Here is a 16,040-nt window from a genome sequence, read left to right as displayed (position 1 = left end):
TGGGCTGCACGGATGGCGGTCATTAGGTCGACATACATTGGGTCAACCACATTTGGCCGACATGCATTAGGTCGACATGGTCATTAGATCAACATGGTCATTATGGTCGACATGTACTAGGTCGACATGGAAAAAGGTTGACATGAGTTTTTCACAATTTTTTCATTTTTTGACCTTTTTCATACTTTACGATCCACGTGGACTACAATTGGGAACGGTAACCTGTGCCGAGCGCAGCGGTAGCGGAGCGAGGCACCTTGCCCGAAGCAAGGCAAGCGATGCGAGGGGACACGGTGCACTAATTGGGGTTCCCCGTCACTTTACAAAGAAAACGACACCAAAAACAGTCAAAAAACTCATGTCGACCTTTTTCCATGTCGACCTAATGACCATGTCAAACTAATGACCATATCGACCTAATGTGGTCGACCCAATGTATGTCGACCTAATGCATGTCGACCTAATGAACCATACCCGGGCTGCACTGTTTGTTTAGTGGGGATATAAGATAAGTTCGTGCACTTTGTTTTTTTCTTTTGTACTTCCTAAAGACAGGGAAACAATGGGGGTAATTCCAAGTTGATTGCAGCAGGATATTTTTTAGCAGTTGGGCAAAACCATGTGCACTGCAGGGGGGGGGGGGCAGATATAACATTTGCAGAGAGAGTTAGATTTGGGTGGGTTATTTTGTTTCTGTGCAGGGTAAATACTGGCTGCTTTATTTTTACACTGCAATTTAGATTGCAGATTGAACTCACCACACCCAAATCTAATCTCTCTCTGCACATGTTATATCTGCCTCCCCTGCAGTGCACATGGTTTTGCCCAACTGCTAAAAAATTTCCTGCTGCGATCAACTTGGAATTACCCCCAATATCTCTGAAACGTTGAAGTAAAGTTACTCTGCTTTATTATTTTAGTAGTGCCATGCATGCTTTGTGTGGGAGCAGTCTGCACCTTGAACTCCCTCTCTCTCTCCATATATATACAGTATATAATTACCGGAAACGCTGGCAGTGTAATTGCTGAATGAGGGAATAAGAGTGGGAGGAGTTGCATGGACTGATTGAACAGGATCCATCTACACAATGATTTATGTTTCTGGTCTCCCTTCTGCTCGCTTTTCAGCTTTGGGATCCCACCCACAGAGCACGTCACTAGAAGGAAGGACGAAATATAAATACAACTGCCAGAGTGTGACAAGCCAGTAGTGCAGGAAGAGGAGAAGAAGAAGGGACCTGGTATAAAGAGAGGACAACCACCAAGGAAGCTGAAATATGTATTTCCTCCCAGATTTCTCTAAGGAAACATGGATTCTGCTAGTCCTGTTACTGGCACTATTCACTTAGTAAGTGCATCTGGGTTGATATTGCACATGTCTGTCTTCTGTATAGTCTATCACTGAGATATGATTTTGTATTGTTGCTTTACAGACTGTAAACGTTCAGATCTTCTACAATAATGATTTTGCTCAAATACAGTTTTGCTGCAGAATTCCACTATTCAACACTATGGGCTTTTAATTATTTTTTAGCATAATAGAGGTCACTGTAACCCTCCTTATACAGTGCAGCAAAGACAAGCAATTGAACACGTGACATTCTAAGAAATGCTTCTGGAAGACAATGAAATATTGTATTACTCTAGTGATAACATCAGATGTAGAAACAATGGTTTCCCATGCTTTTAAAAATCACTAATACCCCTCTTACACCGCCAGCATATAACACGGGTTATTGCACATGAACGTGCGTAACCCGTGTTGCTGGTTGGTGTAAAAGGGCCGAGTTTAAATAATCCAGATTGAGTGACCCGGTATTCCAACTCGGGTAGTTTGCAGGGTTGAACACGTGTTCAACCCGGCAAACTCTGCTGTATAAACGGTCATATCGACCCGGCTTCCCGTTTACAGTGAATGTACGGGCGGCGTTTGAAAATCATGTGATCTCCAAGCACCGCCCCCCGCCGCATCATCAGCGATGTCACCAATCCGGCAATAAGCTGGATTGGCAGATGCGGTGTGAAAGGGACCTGACGCGGCTCACAGCCAGATAGCACCTGTGACAGGCTTCCGGCTGCGACCCGCGAAATTTGGTCTAAAAGAGGTATAAGTGACCATAATAAGAAGTTGAACCAGAGACCAAGTGTGGGCATTCACCCCACGTGCATAATAACTAGGCAATCGTATCACTCAGCTGCCCTGGCAATATCTTCTTAGTAAATAGCAACAATACATTATTTTTGATAGCTTATAGTAGTAATACAAATCTTTGCAATTGAAACTTAGAAATAAACTGAGATCCACCAGGTTAAGAACAACTAATTACTGTATATGTGGGGTTCCCTTCCAAATCCATAACTAGTCCCAACTCTCTCAGCCTGGTCTGGCACTGGAAAAAGGGTTACCCCTATTTTCCAATAACCAGCACCATGCTGAACTGTTGGGGGTAATGTTATAGCAGGAAAACACATAGTATATGGTTTCCCTTCTATAACAGTAATCAGCCCCAAACTTGTCAACCCAGGGCTGGAATTCCTCAGAAAGTCAGGACCCCAAAAATAAAATGGGGTCACCCTTTCTAAGGAACAACCAGCTATTCTCTGCTCCTGTAGATGTTTGGTGTGGGGTACATGGTAATTAATGTTTTAATAATATTGTTCTTCAAGCGGCCTACAAGTCCAATCAAGCCTGCCCCAGCATAATGGCCATAATGGCACTTGTAGAACTACAAGTGCCAGCATGCCCACACATTAATGGCCAGCTGACACCGGTAGTCTGCCTGTAAAGAAAATATTAAAATAAAGACAGGACACACACACACACACCATGTTTTATACCTTTATTTAACACACACACACACACACACACACACACACACACACACACACACACACACACACACACACACACACACACAGTAATTCTGAGTTGATTGTAGCAGCAAGTTTGTTAGCAATTGGGCAAAACCATGTGCACTGCAGGGGGGGGGGGAGGAGATATAACATTTGTAGGGAGAGTTAGATTTGGGTGGGTTATTTTGTTTCTGTGCAGGGTAAATACTGGCTGCTTTATTTTTACACTGCAATTTAGATTTCAGTTTGAACACGCCCCACCCAAATCTAATCTCTCTGCACATGTTATATCTGCCATTTTCATTTTATTTTCATCTATGTAGACATCCCCGAGTCCTGGTAAAAAAAAATAATATCCTGGTGGACAGGTTCTGTGCACAGTGTGCAGCAGAGAAGTGACCGAATCACTCCTGGTTACTCCACAGAGGAAGTGCTGATTGGCTGACAGCGCTTTTCCCAGGCTCTCAGCCAATCAGCGCTTATCCAATAATTTCTTTGTAATGATCCTATCAAAATATAGACAGTCAAAATGTCAACATTGAAAACATAAGCATGTCTATATTTTTCATGTCAACATTTGATTGTCTACACATTGATAGGGTCAAAAGGAAGACATTCAAAATGTCAACAGTCGCAATGCAATAACACAACCACTGCTAAAAGACAGTGGCTGCTAAAAAGTGGCCTACGACTCAGACACTGCTGAAAGCCAGCAGCTAAGACACATGTGAAAGCCACCAGGCTAGGACAGCTAAATAGTTATATTTAAGAAAAAACAAAACATAACTAGCCATGGACCTCCCTGACTGGACTTGAAAAATCACCCTATTTTCCAATAACCAACACCAGGCTGAACCAGTTCAGATCAGCGTGGCAGTCTTATGCTGCCTCTGTGCTCTGGATCCCCTTATTAAAACCTTCCGCAGCAGCCTCCTCCCGTCCCGACATCTTCCCATTTATGATACCTGCTTACCCCTCTATAGCCCCAGTCCTCCTGTGCCCTGGTGTTTATGCCGCACTGACCAAGCACCAACGGCTAGTACATCCCTGGCATGTCCCCACATGGCTGGCCCACCCGGCATCTAGAGGGAGCCGCTGCTGAGAAGGGAACACTGCGGGAGCCGCCAGAGCCAGGGAAGCAGCATCGGCTTCTGGGTAGGCTGGGGGTGTTGTCCAGGCTGCCCACTCCCTCCTCACTGTGGCACCTAACTCAGTCACGTACCCGGCATAATGGTTGACCAGACCTGCCAACCAACCAGCTCCTAACTGTCGTGTATGCAATATGACAATTGGAAGCTGATTGGCTGAAGCACCATTTATCATAAACAATGAATTTTATCATACACAATGAGTTTTATCACTCATTGATAAATGGGCCCCTATGTTATAGTAACTAATACTGCTGTGCTCTTCCTTTATCCAAACACTAGGGTATAGGTACTACAGGGTCTATTTACTAAGCCTTGGATGGAGATAAAGTGGACAGAGATAAAGTATCAGCCAATCCACATCTAACTGCCATGTCACACGGTGGGTTTGAAAAGTGAGATTTAGTATCTGGTCAGTTGGTACTTTATCTCCATCCAAGGCTTAGTAAATAGACCCCTAAGCCTTGGATAGTGATAGAGGAGAGAGAGATAAAGTACCAGCCAATCAGCACCTGTTACAGACTGTGTATGAAAGATGACAGGAGCTGATTGGTTGGTACTTTATCTGCCTCCACTTTAACTCTCTTCAAGGCTTAGTACTATAGGCTCCTCTATAGTCTTGTTCTGTATGTAACCCCTATGACGTGTTACATAATTGCTTATGTTAGTAATGCTGAAAACTGACTCACATCCATCAAGTTTAACTTTTCCAAAAAATCTAATATTTTTGATCCGAGGGACAGGAAAAACAACTCCCATTTTACTATTATCAGTTTAGTTTATCAGGGGGAGACTCTGCTGGCCTGATTTCTGCTACTTATACATAAAGACTATAGAAACTTGTTCAGGCAATACCAAATCACACACTGTTCATCTAGGTAATATTCTGGTTAGTTATAATAAGCTATACATAGATCCATGGTACTGTAGGTCAATTGGCCAATCAAAGTTACACAGTATGTTGGCAGCATTAGACGGAGACTAAATGCAACAGAAACAAATATCAGCTATAATCACAGCTAAACACGTATTTACTAATGAGGTTGGAAGAAATGGGTAAGATCTAAGCGACCACTGATGGCAGTAAATTCTATGGACTGCAAGATTATCTTAAGAAGATTTTGGGGTTTATTACAGAACAAGAAGTCCTACAATGCAAAAATAGAGAATCGCGATTTAACAATAGTAACAAGGGCTAAAATTAGTATGCGATAAAAAATCTCTATTTAATAAAATATTAGAAAAATATTAAAATCAATAAATGTAAATCAATGTGTTCTAGCCAGAACACCTACAAAGTAAACGCAATTACACCTTACATAAAATAGGGGGAGGGGGGTGGGTTTAAAAAAGGGGTATGAAATTCATATGTTAAAAGGTATAAAAAAACATATGAAAATTCGATATAAAATGTATAGAACAGGAATCAAGGGAAAAAAGGAAAGAAGGGGGGAGGACAACTATAAATTGTTGCACTCATAGCAATTTGGATAAAGGTAGCTTAACTTGAGGATTTAGTAGTAACAGGATTCCACCAACGCGTTTCGTCTGGTCTGACTTCATCAAGGGGTCCAAGGGGCTAGAACACATTGATTTATATTTATTGATTTTAATATTTTTCTAATATTTTATTAAATAGAGATTTTTTTATTGCATACTAATTTTAGCCCTTGTTACTATTGTTAAATCGCGATTCTCTATTTTTGCATTGTATGACTTCTTGTTCTGTAATAAACCCCAAAATCTTCTTAAGATAATCTCGCAGTCCATAGAATTTACTGCCACCAGTGGTCGCTTAGATCTTACCCATTTCTTCCAACCTCTTTTCTGCACCCTGCACTCGTACTAGTGCAGGATTTATGTAAGCGTTAGCGGACGCCCTTATATCTAAGGGAGTGGCACACAGGGACTGTCAGTCTGGGGGTCACCAGCTGACATATTGTGAAAACTTATCTACTGTAATTATTGGCGCTGTTAGTCTACCCCATATACACGTATTTACTAATATTTGCAAATTTCTATTGCGAAGTTCTTATTTTATTTAACATAATAGTTATAGCTTCCCACTTATTGGTAACATTGCTAGATTTTATATACATATATATATATATATCATACATATTTTTGTTTATTATCAGATATGCATTATTAGAATACATTTATAGCATCGCATATACATACAGCTCAATGGTTTTCTGCTCTTTCCAGCTATGCTGTGATACCTTACAGAGTGTTCCTAAAACATGGAATACCTGGTCCTAAGCCACTGCCATTTATTGGGACTTTCCTGGAAAACAGAAATGTGAGTATAATGACTATTCATCACATTGCTTCATAGTTTTTCTATTTAGATAGTAAGAATAGTCTGATTGAACATATCATGTCATTTTGTTCGCAATGTTATTTATCAGTATTTAAAAAGCAACAATATATTCTGTATCTCTGTTTAATAATGAAAAAATAAATATTTCAATGCAACAATGTCATGAACATGTACTGAGCCATATTTAGACGTCACCCTTTAATCCCTCATTCTGATTCTCTCTCCTTTACAGCATATTCAAAATGTTAGGTATACAGTGGGCAGGGCTAGTGCAGGAACCAGCAATGATCCGTGCTTGGCATCGTTTATTTGACAACACTATCACTTGTTACTGAATCCAGTTGTTTCTGTTTGTATATTCCAAGGTATGGATTTAGATTTAAGGCAGTAGAGTAGACTGTGACTGACATTAAAACTGAATCACAGATAATAATAATAATAATAATAATAATAACAATTAAGTTTTCTCTTGTACCCAGTATATGTGGCCTAGCAATTAAAGTATGTAATAATTCTTGGAAATACAATTACACAGTAGTTCTCAAACTGTGGGGTAGATGTATTAACCTGTAGAAGGCATAAGGAAGTGATAAAACAGTGATAAAGCAGTGTTAATTGCAAGGTGATAATGCACCAGCCAATCAGCTCCTAACTGTTAATTTACATATGGGAGCTGATTGGCTGGTGTGTTTATCACCCTGCATTTATCACTGGTTTATCACTTCCTTATGTCTTCTCCAGGTTAATACATCTGCCCCACAGTGCTGTGGCACAGTGGCACCCTGGGGTGCTGCAGGACACTTGCAGGGGGTGCCTTGGATTGGCGGTCAAGGACCAATTCTAATTATTTATGGTCAATATAATAGGCAAAATCAGTGCTGGTTGTTGCCACATAACATATGTGGACAAACAGAAGCAAATCTCGTCTCCCACCACATAAAGGAACCTATGGATGACATATAAAGTTATAATAAACACAATTTCTCTGACGTCCTAGTGGATGCTGGGAACTCCGTAAGGACCATGGGGAATAGCGGCTCCGCAGGAGACTGGGCACAAAAAGTAAAAGCTTTAGACTAGCTGGTGTGCACTGGCTCCTCCCCCTATGACCCTCCTCCAAGCCTCAGTTAGATTTTTGTGCCCGAACGAGAAGGGTGCAAGCTAGGTGGCTCTCCTGAGCTGCTTAGAAGTAAAAGTTTAAATAGGTTTTTTATTTTCAGTGAGTCCTGCTGGCAACAGGCTCACTGCATCGTGGGACTAAGGGGAGAAGAAGCGAACTCACCTGACTGCAGAGTGGATTGGGCTTCTTGGCTACTGGACATTAGCTCCAGAGGGACGATCACAGGTTCAGCCTGGATGGGTCCCGGAGCCGCGCCGCCGGCCCCCTTACAGAGCCAGAAGAGCGAAGAGGTCCGGAGAAAGCGGCGGCAGAAGACGTTCCTGTCTTCAAATAAGGTAGCGCACAGCACTGCAGCTGTGCGCCATTGCTCTCAGCACACTTCACACTCCGGTCACTGAGGGTGCAGGGCGCTGGGGGGGAGCGCCCTGAGACGCAATATAAACGATATAAAAACCTTATATGGCTAAAAAAAAATGCATCACATATAGCTCCTGGGCTATATGGATGCATTTATCCCCTGCCAGTTTCCTGAAAAAAGCGGGAGAAAAGGCCGCCGTGAAGGGGGCGGAGCCTTTCTCCTCAGCACACAAGCGCCATTTTCTTTCACAGCTCCGCTGGAAGGACGGCTCCCTGACTCTCCCCTGCAGTCCTGCACTACAGAAACAGGGTAAAACAGAGAGGGGGACACTATTGGCAGCTAATATATAAATACAGCAGCTATAACAGGGAGTAACACTTATATAAGGTTATCCCTGTATATATATATATAGCGCTCTGGTGTGTGCTGGCAAACTCTCCCTCTGTCTCCCCAAAGGGCTAGTGGGGTCCTGTCTTCTATCAGAGCATTCCCTGTGTGTGTGCTGGGTGTCGGTACGATTGTGTCGACATGTATGAGGAGGAAAATGATGTGGAAGCAGAGCAATTGCCTGTGTTAGTGATGTCACCCCCTAGGGAGTCGACACCTGACTGGATGGTAGTAATTAAAGAATTACGTGACAATGTCAGCACTTTGCAAAAAACTGTTGACGACATGAGACAGCCGACAAATCAATTAGTGCCTGTTCAGGCGTCTCAGACACCGTCAGGGGCGCTAAAACGCCCGTTACCTCAGATGGTCGACACAGACCCTGACACGGATACTGAATCCAGTGTCGACGGTGACGAGACAAACGTAATGTCCAGTAGGGCCACACGTTACATGATCACGGCAATGAAGGAGGCATTGAACATTTCTGACACTACAAGTACCACAAAAAAGGGTATTATGTGGGGTGTGAAAAAACTACCAGTGGTTTTTCCTGAGTCAGATGAATTAAATGAGGTGTGTGATAAAGCGTGGGTTTCCCCCGATAAAAAACTGCTGATTTCTAATAAATTATTGGCACTATACCCTTTCCCGCCAGAGGTTAGGGCACGTTGGGAAACACCCCCTAGGGTAGATAAGGCGCTCACACGCTTATCAAAACAAGTGGCGTTACCGTCTCCTGATACGGCCGCTCTCAAGGAACCAGCTGATAGAAGGCTGGAAAATATCTTAAAAGGTATATACACACATACCGGTGTTATACTGCGACCAGCGATCGCCTCAGCCTGGATGTGCAGCGCTGGAGTGGCTTGGTCGGATTCCCTGACTGAAAATATTGATACCCTGGATAGGGACAGTATATTATTAACCATAGAGCATTTAAAGGATGCATTACTATATATGCGAGATACACAGAGGGATATTTGCACCCTGGCATCTAGAGTAAGTGCGATGTCCATTTCTGCCAGAAGAACGTTATGGACGCGACAGTGGTCAGGTGATGCGGATTCCAAACGACATATGGAAGTATTGCTGTATAAAGGGGAGGAGTTATTTGGGGTCGGTCTATCGGACCTGGTGGCCACAGCAACGGCTGGAAAATCCACCTTTTTACCCCAGGTCACCTCTCAGCAGAAAAAGACACCGTCTTTTCAAACCCAGTCCTTTCGTCCCTATAAGGGCAAGAGGGAAAAAGGCCGCTCGTTCCTGCCCCGGGGCAGAGGAAGGGGAAAAAGACTGCACCATGCAGCCTCTTCCCAGGAGCAGAAGCCCTCCCCCGCTTCTGCCAAGTCCTCAGCATGACGCTGGGGCTCTGCAAGCAGACTCGGGCACGGTGGGGGGCCGTCTCAAGAATTTCAGCGCGCAGTGGGCTCACTCGCAAGTGGACCCCTGGATCCTGCAGGTAGTATCACAGGGGTACAAATTGGAATTCGAGACGTCTCCCCCTCGTCGGTTCCTGAAGTCTGCTCTACCAACGTCTCCCTCCGACAGGGAGGCAGTATTGGAAGCTATTCACAAGCTGTATTCCCAGCAGGTGATAATCAAGGTACCCCTCCTACAACAGGGAAAGGGGTATTATTCCACGCTGTTTGTGGTACCGAAGCCGGACGGCTCGGTGAGACCAATTTTAAATCTAAAATCTTTGAACACTTACATAAAAAGGTTCAAATTCAAGATGGAGTCACTCAGAGCAGTGATAGCGAACCTGGAAGAAGGGGACTATATGGTATCTCTAGACATCAAGGATGCTTATCTCCATGTCCCAATCTACCCTTCTCACCAAGGGTACCTCAGGTTTGTGATACAAAACTGTCATTATCAGTTTCAGACGCTGCCGTTTGGATTGTCCACGGCACCACGGGTCTTTACCAAGGTAATGGCCGAAATGATGATTCTTCTTCGAAGAAAAGGCGTATTAATTATCCCTTACTTGGACGATCTCCTGATAAGGGCAAGGTCCAGGGAACAGTTAGAGGTCGGAGTAGCACTATCTCAGGTAGTGCTACGTCAGCACGGGTGGATTCTAAATATCCCAAAATCACAGCTGATTCCGACAACACGTCTACTGTTCCTAGGGATGACTCTGGACACAGTCCAGAAAAAGGTGTTTCTCCCGGAGGAGAAGGCCAGGGAGTTATCCGAGCTAGTCAGGAACCTCCTAAAACCAGGACAAGTGTCAGTGCATCAGTGCACGAGAGTCCTGGGAAAAATGGTGGCTTCTTACGAAGCGATTCCATTCGGAAGATTCCATGCAAGAACTTTTCAGTGGGATCTGCTGGACAAATGGTCCGGATCGCATCTTCAGATGCATCAGCGGATAACCCTATCTCCAAGGACAAGGGTATCTCTCCTGTGGTGGTTACAGAAGGCTCATCTTCTAGAGGGCCGCAGATTCGGCATTCAGGATTGGATGCTGGTAACCACGGATGCCAGCCTGAGAGGCTGGGGAGCAGTCACACAGGGAAGAAATTTCCAGGGCTTGTGGTCAAGCATGGAAACGTCTCTTCACATAAATATCCTAGAGCTAAGGGCCATTTACAATGCCCTAAGTCAAGCAAGGCCTCTGCTTCAGGGTCAACCGGTATTGATCCAGTCGGACAACATCACGGCTGTCGCCCACGTAAACAGACAGGGCGGCACAAGAAGCAGGAGGGCAATGGCAGAAGCTGCAAGGATTCTCCGCTGGGCGGAAAATCATGTGATAGCACTGTCAGCAGTGTTCATTCCGGGAGTGGACAACTGGGAAGCAGACTTACTCAGCAGACACGACCTCCACCCGGGGGAGTGGGGACTTCATCCAGAAGTCTTCCAAGTGATTGTAAACCGTTGGGAAAAACCAAAGGTGGACATGATGGCGTCCCGTCTCAACAAGAAACTGGACAGATATTGCGCCAGGTCAAGGGACCCTCAGGCAATAGCGGTGGACGCTCTGGTAACTCCGTGGGTGTTCCAGTCGGTATATGTGTTCCCTCCTCTACCTCTCATACCAAAAGTACTGAGAAAAAGGCATTCCAGATGAAGTCATCCCTACCCTGATCAAGGCCAGGAAGGATGTAACTGCAAAACATTATCATCGCATTTGGCGAAAATATGTTGCGTGGTGTGAGGCCAAGAAGGCCCCTACGGAGGAATTTCAACTGGGTCGTTTCCTACATTTCCTGCAAGCAGGATTGTCTATGGGCCTAAAATTAGGATCCATTAAGGTTCAAATTTCGGCCCTGTCGATCTTCTTCCAGAAAGAACTGGCTTCAGTGCCTGAAGTTCAGACGTTTGTCAAAGGGGTACTGCATATACAGCCTCCTTTTGTGCTTCCAGTGGCACCTTGGGATCTCAATGTAGTTTTAGGGTTCCTAAAATCACATTGGTTTGAACCACTTGCCACAGTGGATTTGAAATATCTCACATGGAAAGTGGTAATGCTGTTGGCCCTGGCTTCAGCCAGGCGCGTATCAGAATTGGCGGCTTTATCCTATAAAAGCCCTTACCTGATATTTCATTCGGATAGGGCGGAATTGAGGACTCGTCCTCAATTTCTCCCTAAGGTGGTTTCAGCGTTTCACATGAATCAACCTATTGTGGTACCTGTGGCTACTAGGGACTTGGAGGACTCCAAGTTGCTGGACGTAGTCAGGGCCCTGAAAATATATGTTTCCAGGACGGCTGGAGTCAGAAAATCTGACTCGCTGTTTATACTGTATGCACCCAACAAGCTGGGTGCTCCTGCTTCTAAGCAGACGATTGCTCGTTGGATTTGTAGTACAATTCAACTTGCACATTCTGTGGCAGGCCTGCCACAGCCAAAATCTGTAAAATCCCATTCCACAAGGAAGGTGGGCTCATCTTGGGCGGCTGCCCGAGGGGTCTCGGCTTTACAACTTTGCCGAGCAGCTACTTGGTCAGGGGCAAACACGTTTGCTAAATTCTACAAATTTGATACCCTGGCTGAGGAGGACCTGGAGTTCTCTCATTCGGTGCTGCAGAGTCATCCGCACTCTCCCGCCCGTTTGGGAGCTTTGGTATAATCCCCATGGTCCTTACGGAGTTCCCAGCATCCACTAGGACGTCAGAGAAAATAAGAATTTACTTACCGATAATTCTATTTCTCATAGTCCGTAGTGGATGCTGGGCGCCCATCCCAAGTGCGGATTGTCTGCAATACTTGTATATAGTTATTGTTACAAACAAATCGGGTTGTTTATTGTTGGAAGCCATCTTTTCAGAGGCTCCTACGGTTATCATACCGTTAACTGGGTTCAGATAACGAGTTGTACGGTGTGATTGGTGTGGCTGGTATGAGTCTTACCGGGATTCAAGATCCTTCCTTATTATGTACGCTGGTCCGGGCACAGTATCTTAACTGAGGCTTGGAGGAGGGTCATAGGGGGAGGAGCCAGTGCACACCAGCTAGTCTAAAGCTTTTACTTTTTGTGCCCAGTCTCCTGCGGAGCCGCTATTCCCCATGGTCCTTACGGAGTTCCCAGCATCCACTACGGACTATGAGAAATAGAATTATCGGTAAGTAAATTCTTATTTTAATATTTAATTCTAAATTTCTCAGTAAGAAACTTATGGCCTAGGGGTGCCGTGAAAAAATTCTGATACTCTAGGGCACCGTGATTCAAAAAAGTACGAGAACCACTGCAATAACATGTACAATATAATGTGTAATACTAGAAGATCTGATAATTAATAAGTGTTTTTCCCCATCCATTGGAAAGCTACAGGACTTGTGCAGTCTGAGAATTAGCAAATTTAATGGAGCTATCACACATACTGATCAAGCAGATTAAGGTTAGAATGATTAACCTGAAAAGAACGCAGCAGAAAAATTGACCGACTAATTATTGCTTAGAAACTATTTCTTGATCACGTTTTAAAATTATTAAGACATTGAGGGAATTTTTTTTTTCATATACTGTACAAAATCATAATACATTCACTTTCCATATGTGTTATGTTGATATTGTGTAGGGAGTCCTGCTCACCAATGCTCATAAGAGGGATGTACAACAATGACATATGGTGCTGGAGTGAAGAAATATTACATAGCTGGAATGTGATGCTTGTAAATAAAAATAAGATTTTACTTACCGATAAATCTATTTCTCATAGTCCGTAGTGGATGCTGGGGACTCCGTCAGGACCATGGGGATCAGCGGCTCCGCAGGAGACAGGGCACAAAAAGCAAGCTTTTAGGATCACATGGTGTGTACTGGCTCCTCCCCCTATGACCCTCCTCCAAGCCTCAGTTAGGTACTGTGCCCGGACGAGCGTACACAATAAGGAAGGATCTTGAATCCCGGGTAAGACTCATACCAGCCACACCAATCACACCGTACAACCTGTGATTTGAACCCAGTTAACAGTATGATAACAACGAAGGAGCCTCTGAAAAGATGGCCCACAACAATAATAACCCGATTTTTGTAACAATAATTATGTACAAGTAATGCAGACAATCCGCACTTGGGATGGGCGCCCAGCATCCACTACGGACTATGAGAAATAGATTTATCGGTAAGTAAAATCTTATTTTCTCTAACGTCCTAGTGGATGCTGGGGACTCCGCCAGGACCATGGGGATTATACCAAAGCTCCCAAACGGGCGGGAGAGTGCGGATGACTCTGCAGCACCGAATGAGAGAACTCCAGGTCCTCCTCAGCCAGGGTATCAAATTTGTAGAATTTTACAAACGTGTTCCCGCCTGACCACGTAGCTGCTCGGCAAAGTTGTAAAGCCGAGACCCCTCGGGCAGCCGCCCAAGATGAGCCCACCTTCCTTGTGGAATGGGCATTTACAGATTTTGGCTGTGGCAGGCCTGCCACAGAATGTGCAAGTTGAATTGTACTACAAATCCAACGAGCAATAGTCTGCTTAGAAGCAGGAGCACCCAGCTTTTTGGGTGCATACAATATAAACAGCAAGTCAGACTTTCTGACTCCAGCCGTCCTGGAATTATATATATATATATATATATATATATTTTCAGGGCCCTGACAACGTCTAGCAACTTGGAGTCCTCCAAGTCCCTAGTAGCCGCAGGCACCACAATAGGTTGTTTCAGGTGAAACGCTGACACCACCTTAGGAAGAAACTGGGGACGAGTCCCAGTTCTGCCCCGTCCGAATGGAAAATCAAATATGGGCTTTTGTAAGACAAAGCCGCCAATTCTGACAATCGCCTGGCCGAGGCCAGGGCCAACAGCATGGTCACTTTCCATGTAAGATATTTCAAATCCACAGATTTGAGCGGTTCAAACCAATATGATTTGAGGAATCCCAACACTACTTTGAGATCCCACGGTGCCACTGGAGGCACAAAAGGGGCTGTATATGCAATACTCCCTTGACAAATGTCTGGACTTCAGGAACTGAAGCCAATTCTTTCTGGAAGAAAATCTACAGGGCCGAAACTTGAACCTTAATGGACCCCAATTTGAGGCTCATAGACACTCCTGTTTTCAGGAAGTGCAGAAATCGACCTAGTTGAAATTTCTTCGTGGGGTCTTCCTGGCCTCACCCACGCAACATATTTTCACCACATGTGGTGATAACGTTGTGTGGTCACCTCCTTCCTGGCTTTGACCAGGGTAGGTATGACCTCTTCCGGAATGCCTTTTCCCTTAGAATCCGGCGTTCAACCGCCATGCCGTCAAACGCAGCCGCGGTAAGTCTTGGAACAGACATGGTACTTGCTGAAGCAAGTCCCTTCTTAGCTCCTGAGGCCATTAGTCCTCTATGAGCATCTCTTGAAGTTCCGGGTACCAAGTCCCTCTTGGCCAATCCGGAGCCACGAGTATAGTTCTTACTCCTCTACGTCTTATAATTCTCAATACCTTGGTTATGAGAAGCAGAGGAGGGAACACATACACCGACTGTTACACCCACGGTGTTACCAGGACATCCACAGCTATCGCCTGAAGGTCTCGTGACCTGGCGCAATACCTGTCCCGTTTTTTGTTCGGGCGGGACGCCATCATGTCCACCTTTGGTCTTTCCCAACGGTTCACAATCATGCGGAAAACTTCCCTATGAAGTTCCCACTCTCCCGGGTGGAGGTTGTGCCTGCTGAGGAAGTCTGCTTCCCAGTCGTCCACTCCCGGAATGAACACTGCTGACAGTGCTATCACATGATTTTCCGCCTAGCGAAAAATCCTTGCAGTTTTGCCACTGCCCTCCTGCTTCTTGTGCCGCCCTTTCTGTTTACGTGGGCGACTGCCGTGATGTTATCCCACTGGATCAATACCGGCTGACCTTGAAGCAGAGGTCTTGCTAAGTTTAGAGCATTATAAATTTGCTCTTAGCTCCAGTATATTTATGTGGAGAGAATTCTCCAGACTTGATCACACTCCCTGGAAATTTTTTCCCTGTGTGACTGCTCCCCAGCCTCTCAGGCTGGCCTCCGTGGTCACCAGCATCCAATCCTGAATGCCGAATCTACGGCCCTCTAGAAGATGAGCACTCTGTAATCACCACAGGAGAGACACCCTTGTCCTTGGATATAGGGTTATCCGCTGATGCATCTGAAGATGCGATCCGGACCATTTGTCCAGCAGATCCCACTGAAGAGTTCTTGCGTGAAATCTGCCGAATGGAATCGCTTCGTAATAAGCCACCATTTTTACCAGGATTCTTGTGCAATGATGCACTGACACTTTTCCTGGTTTTAGGAGGATCCCGATTAGCTCGGATAACTCCCTGGCTTTCTCCTCTGGGAGAAACACCTTTTTCTGGACTGTGTCCAGAATCATCCCTAGGACCAGCAGACGTGTCGTCGGAACAACTGCGGTT

The 16,040-nt window shown here is 44.9% G+C and overlaps 1 protein-coding gene across 2 annotated transcripts in view; it reads left to right on the top strand.

Annotated features, from left to right (window-relative positions):
• The first annotated feature begins 1,068 nt into the window (after positions 1-1,068).
• LOC134922766 (cytochrome P450 3A24-like) overlaps positions 1,069-16,040 on the top strand; it is a 76,910-nt gene continuing 61,938 nt past the window's right edge. The window contains exons 1-2 of one of the 2 annotated variants that reach the window (XM_063920693.1): positions 1,069-1,348; positions 6,210-6,303. In XM_063920693.1, coding sequence (XP_063776763.1) covers positions 6,245-6,303 — 59 coding nt within the window. In that variant the 5' untranslated portion in view covers positions 1,069-1,348; positions 6,210-6,244. The remainder of the gene's footprint in view (positions 1,349-6,209; positions 6,304-16,040) is intronic. The other variant, XM_063920692.1, reaches the window with a different exon arrangement.

This window comes from Pseudophryne corroboree, chromosome 1 (assembly GCF_028390025.1).
Source record: "Pseudophryne corroboree isolate aPseCor3 chromosome 1, aPseCor3.hap2, whole genome shotgun sequence".
Taxonomy (NCBI): Eukaryota; Metazoa; Chordata; class Amphibia; order Anura; family Myobatrachidae; genus Pseudophryne; species Pseudophryne corroboree.
The sequence above is the reverse complement of the archived record's forward strand: the minus strand, read 5'-3'. Positions and strand labels throughout refer to the sequence as shown.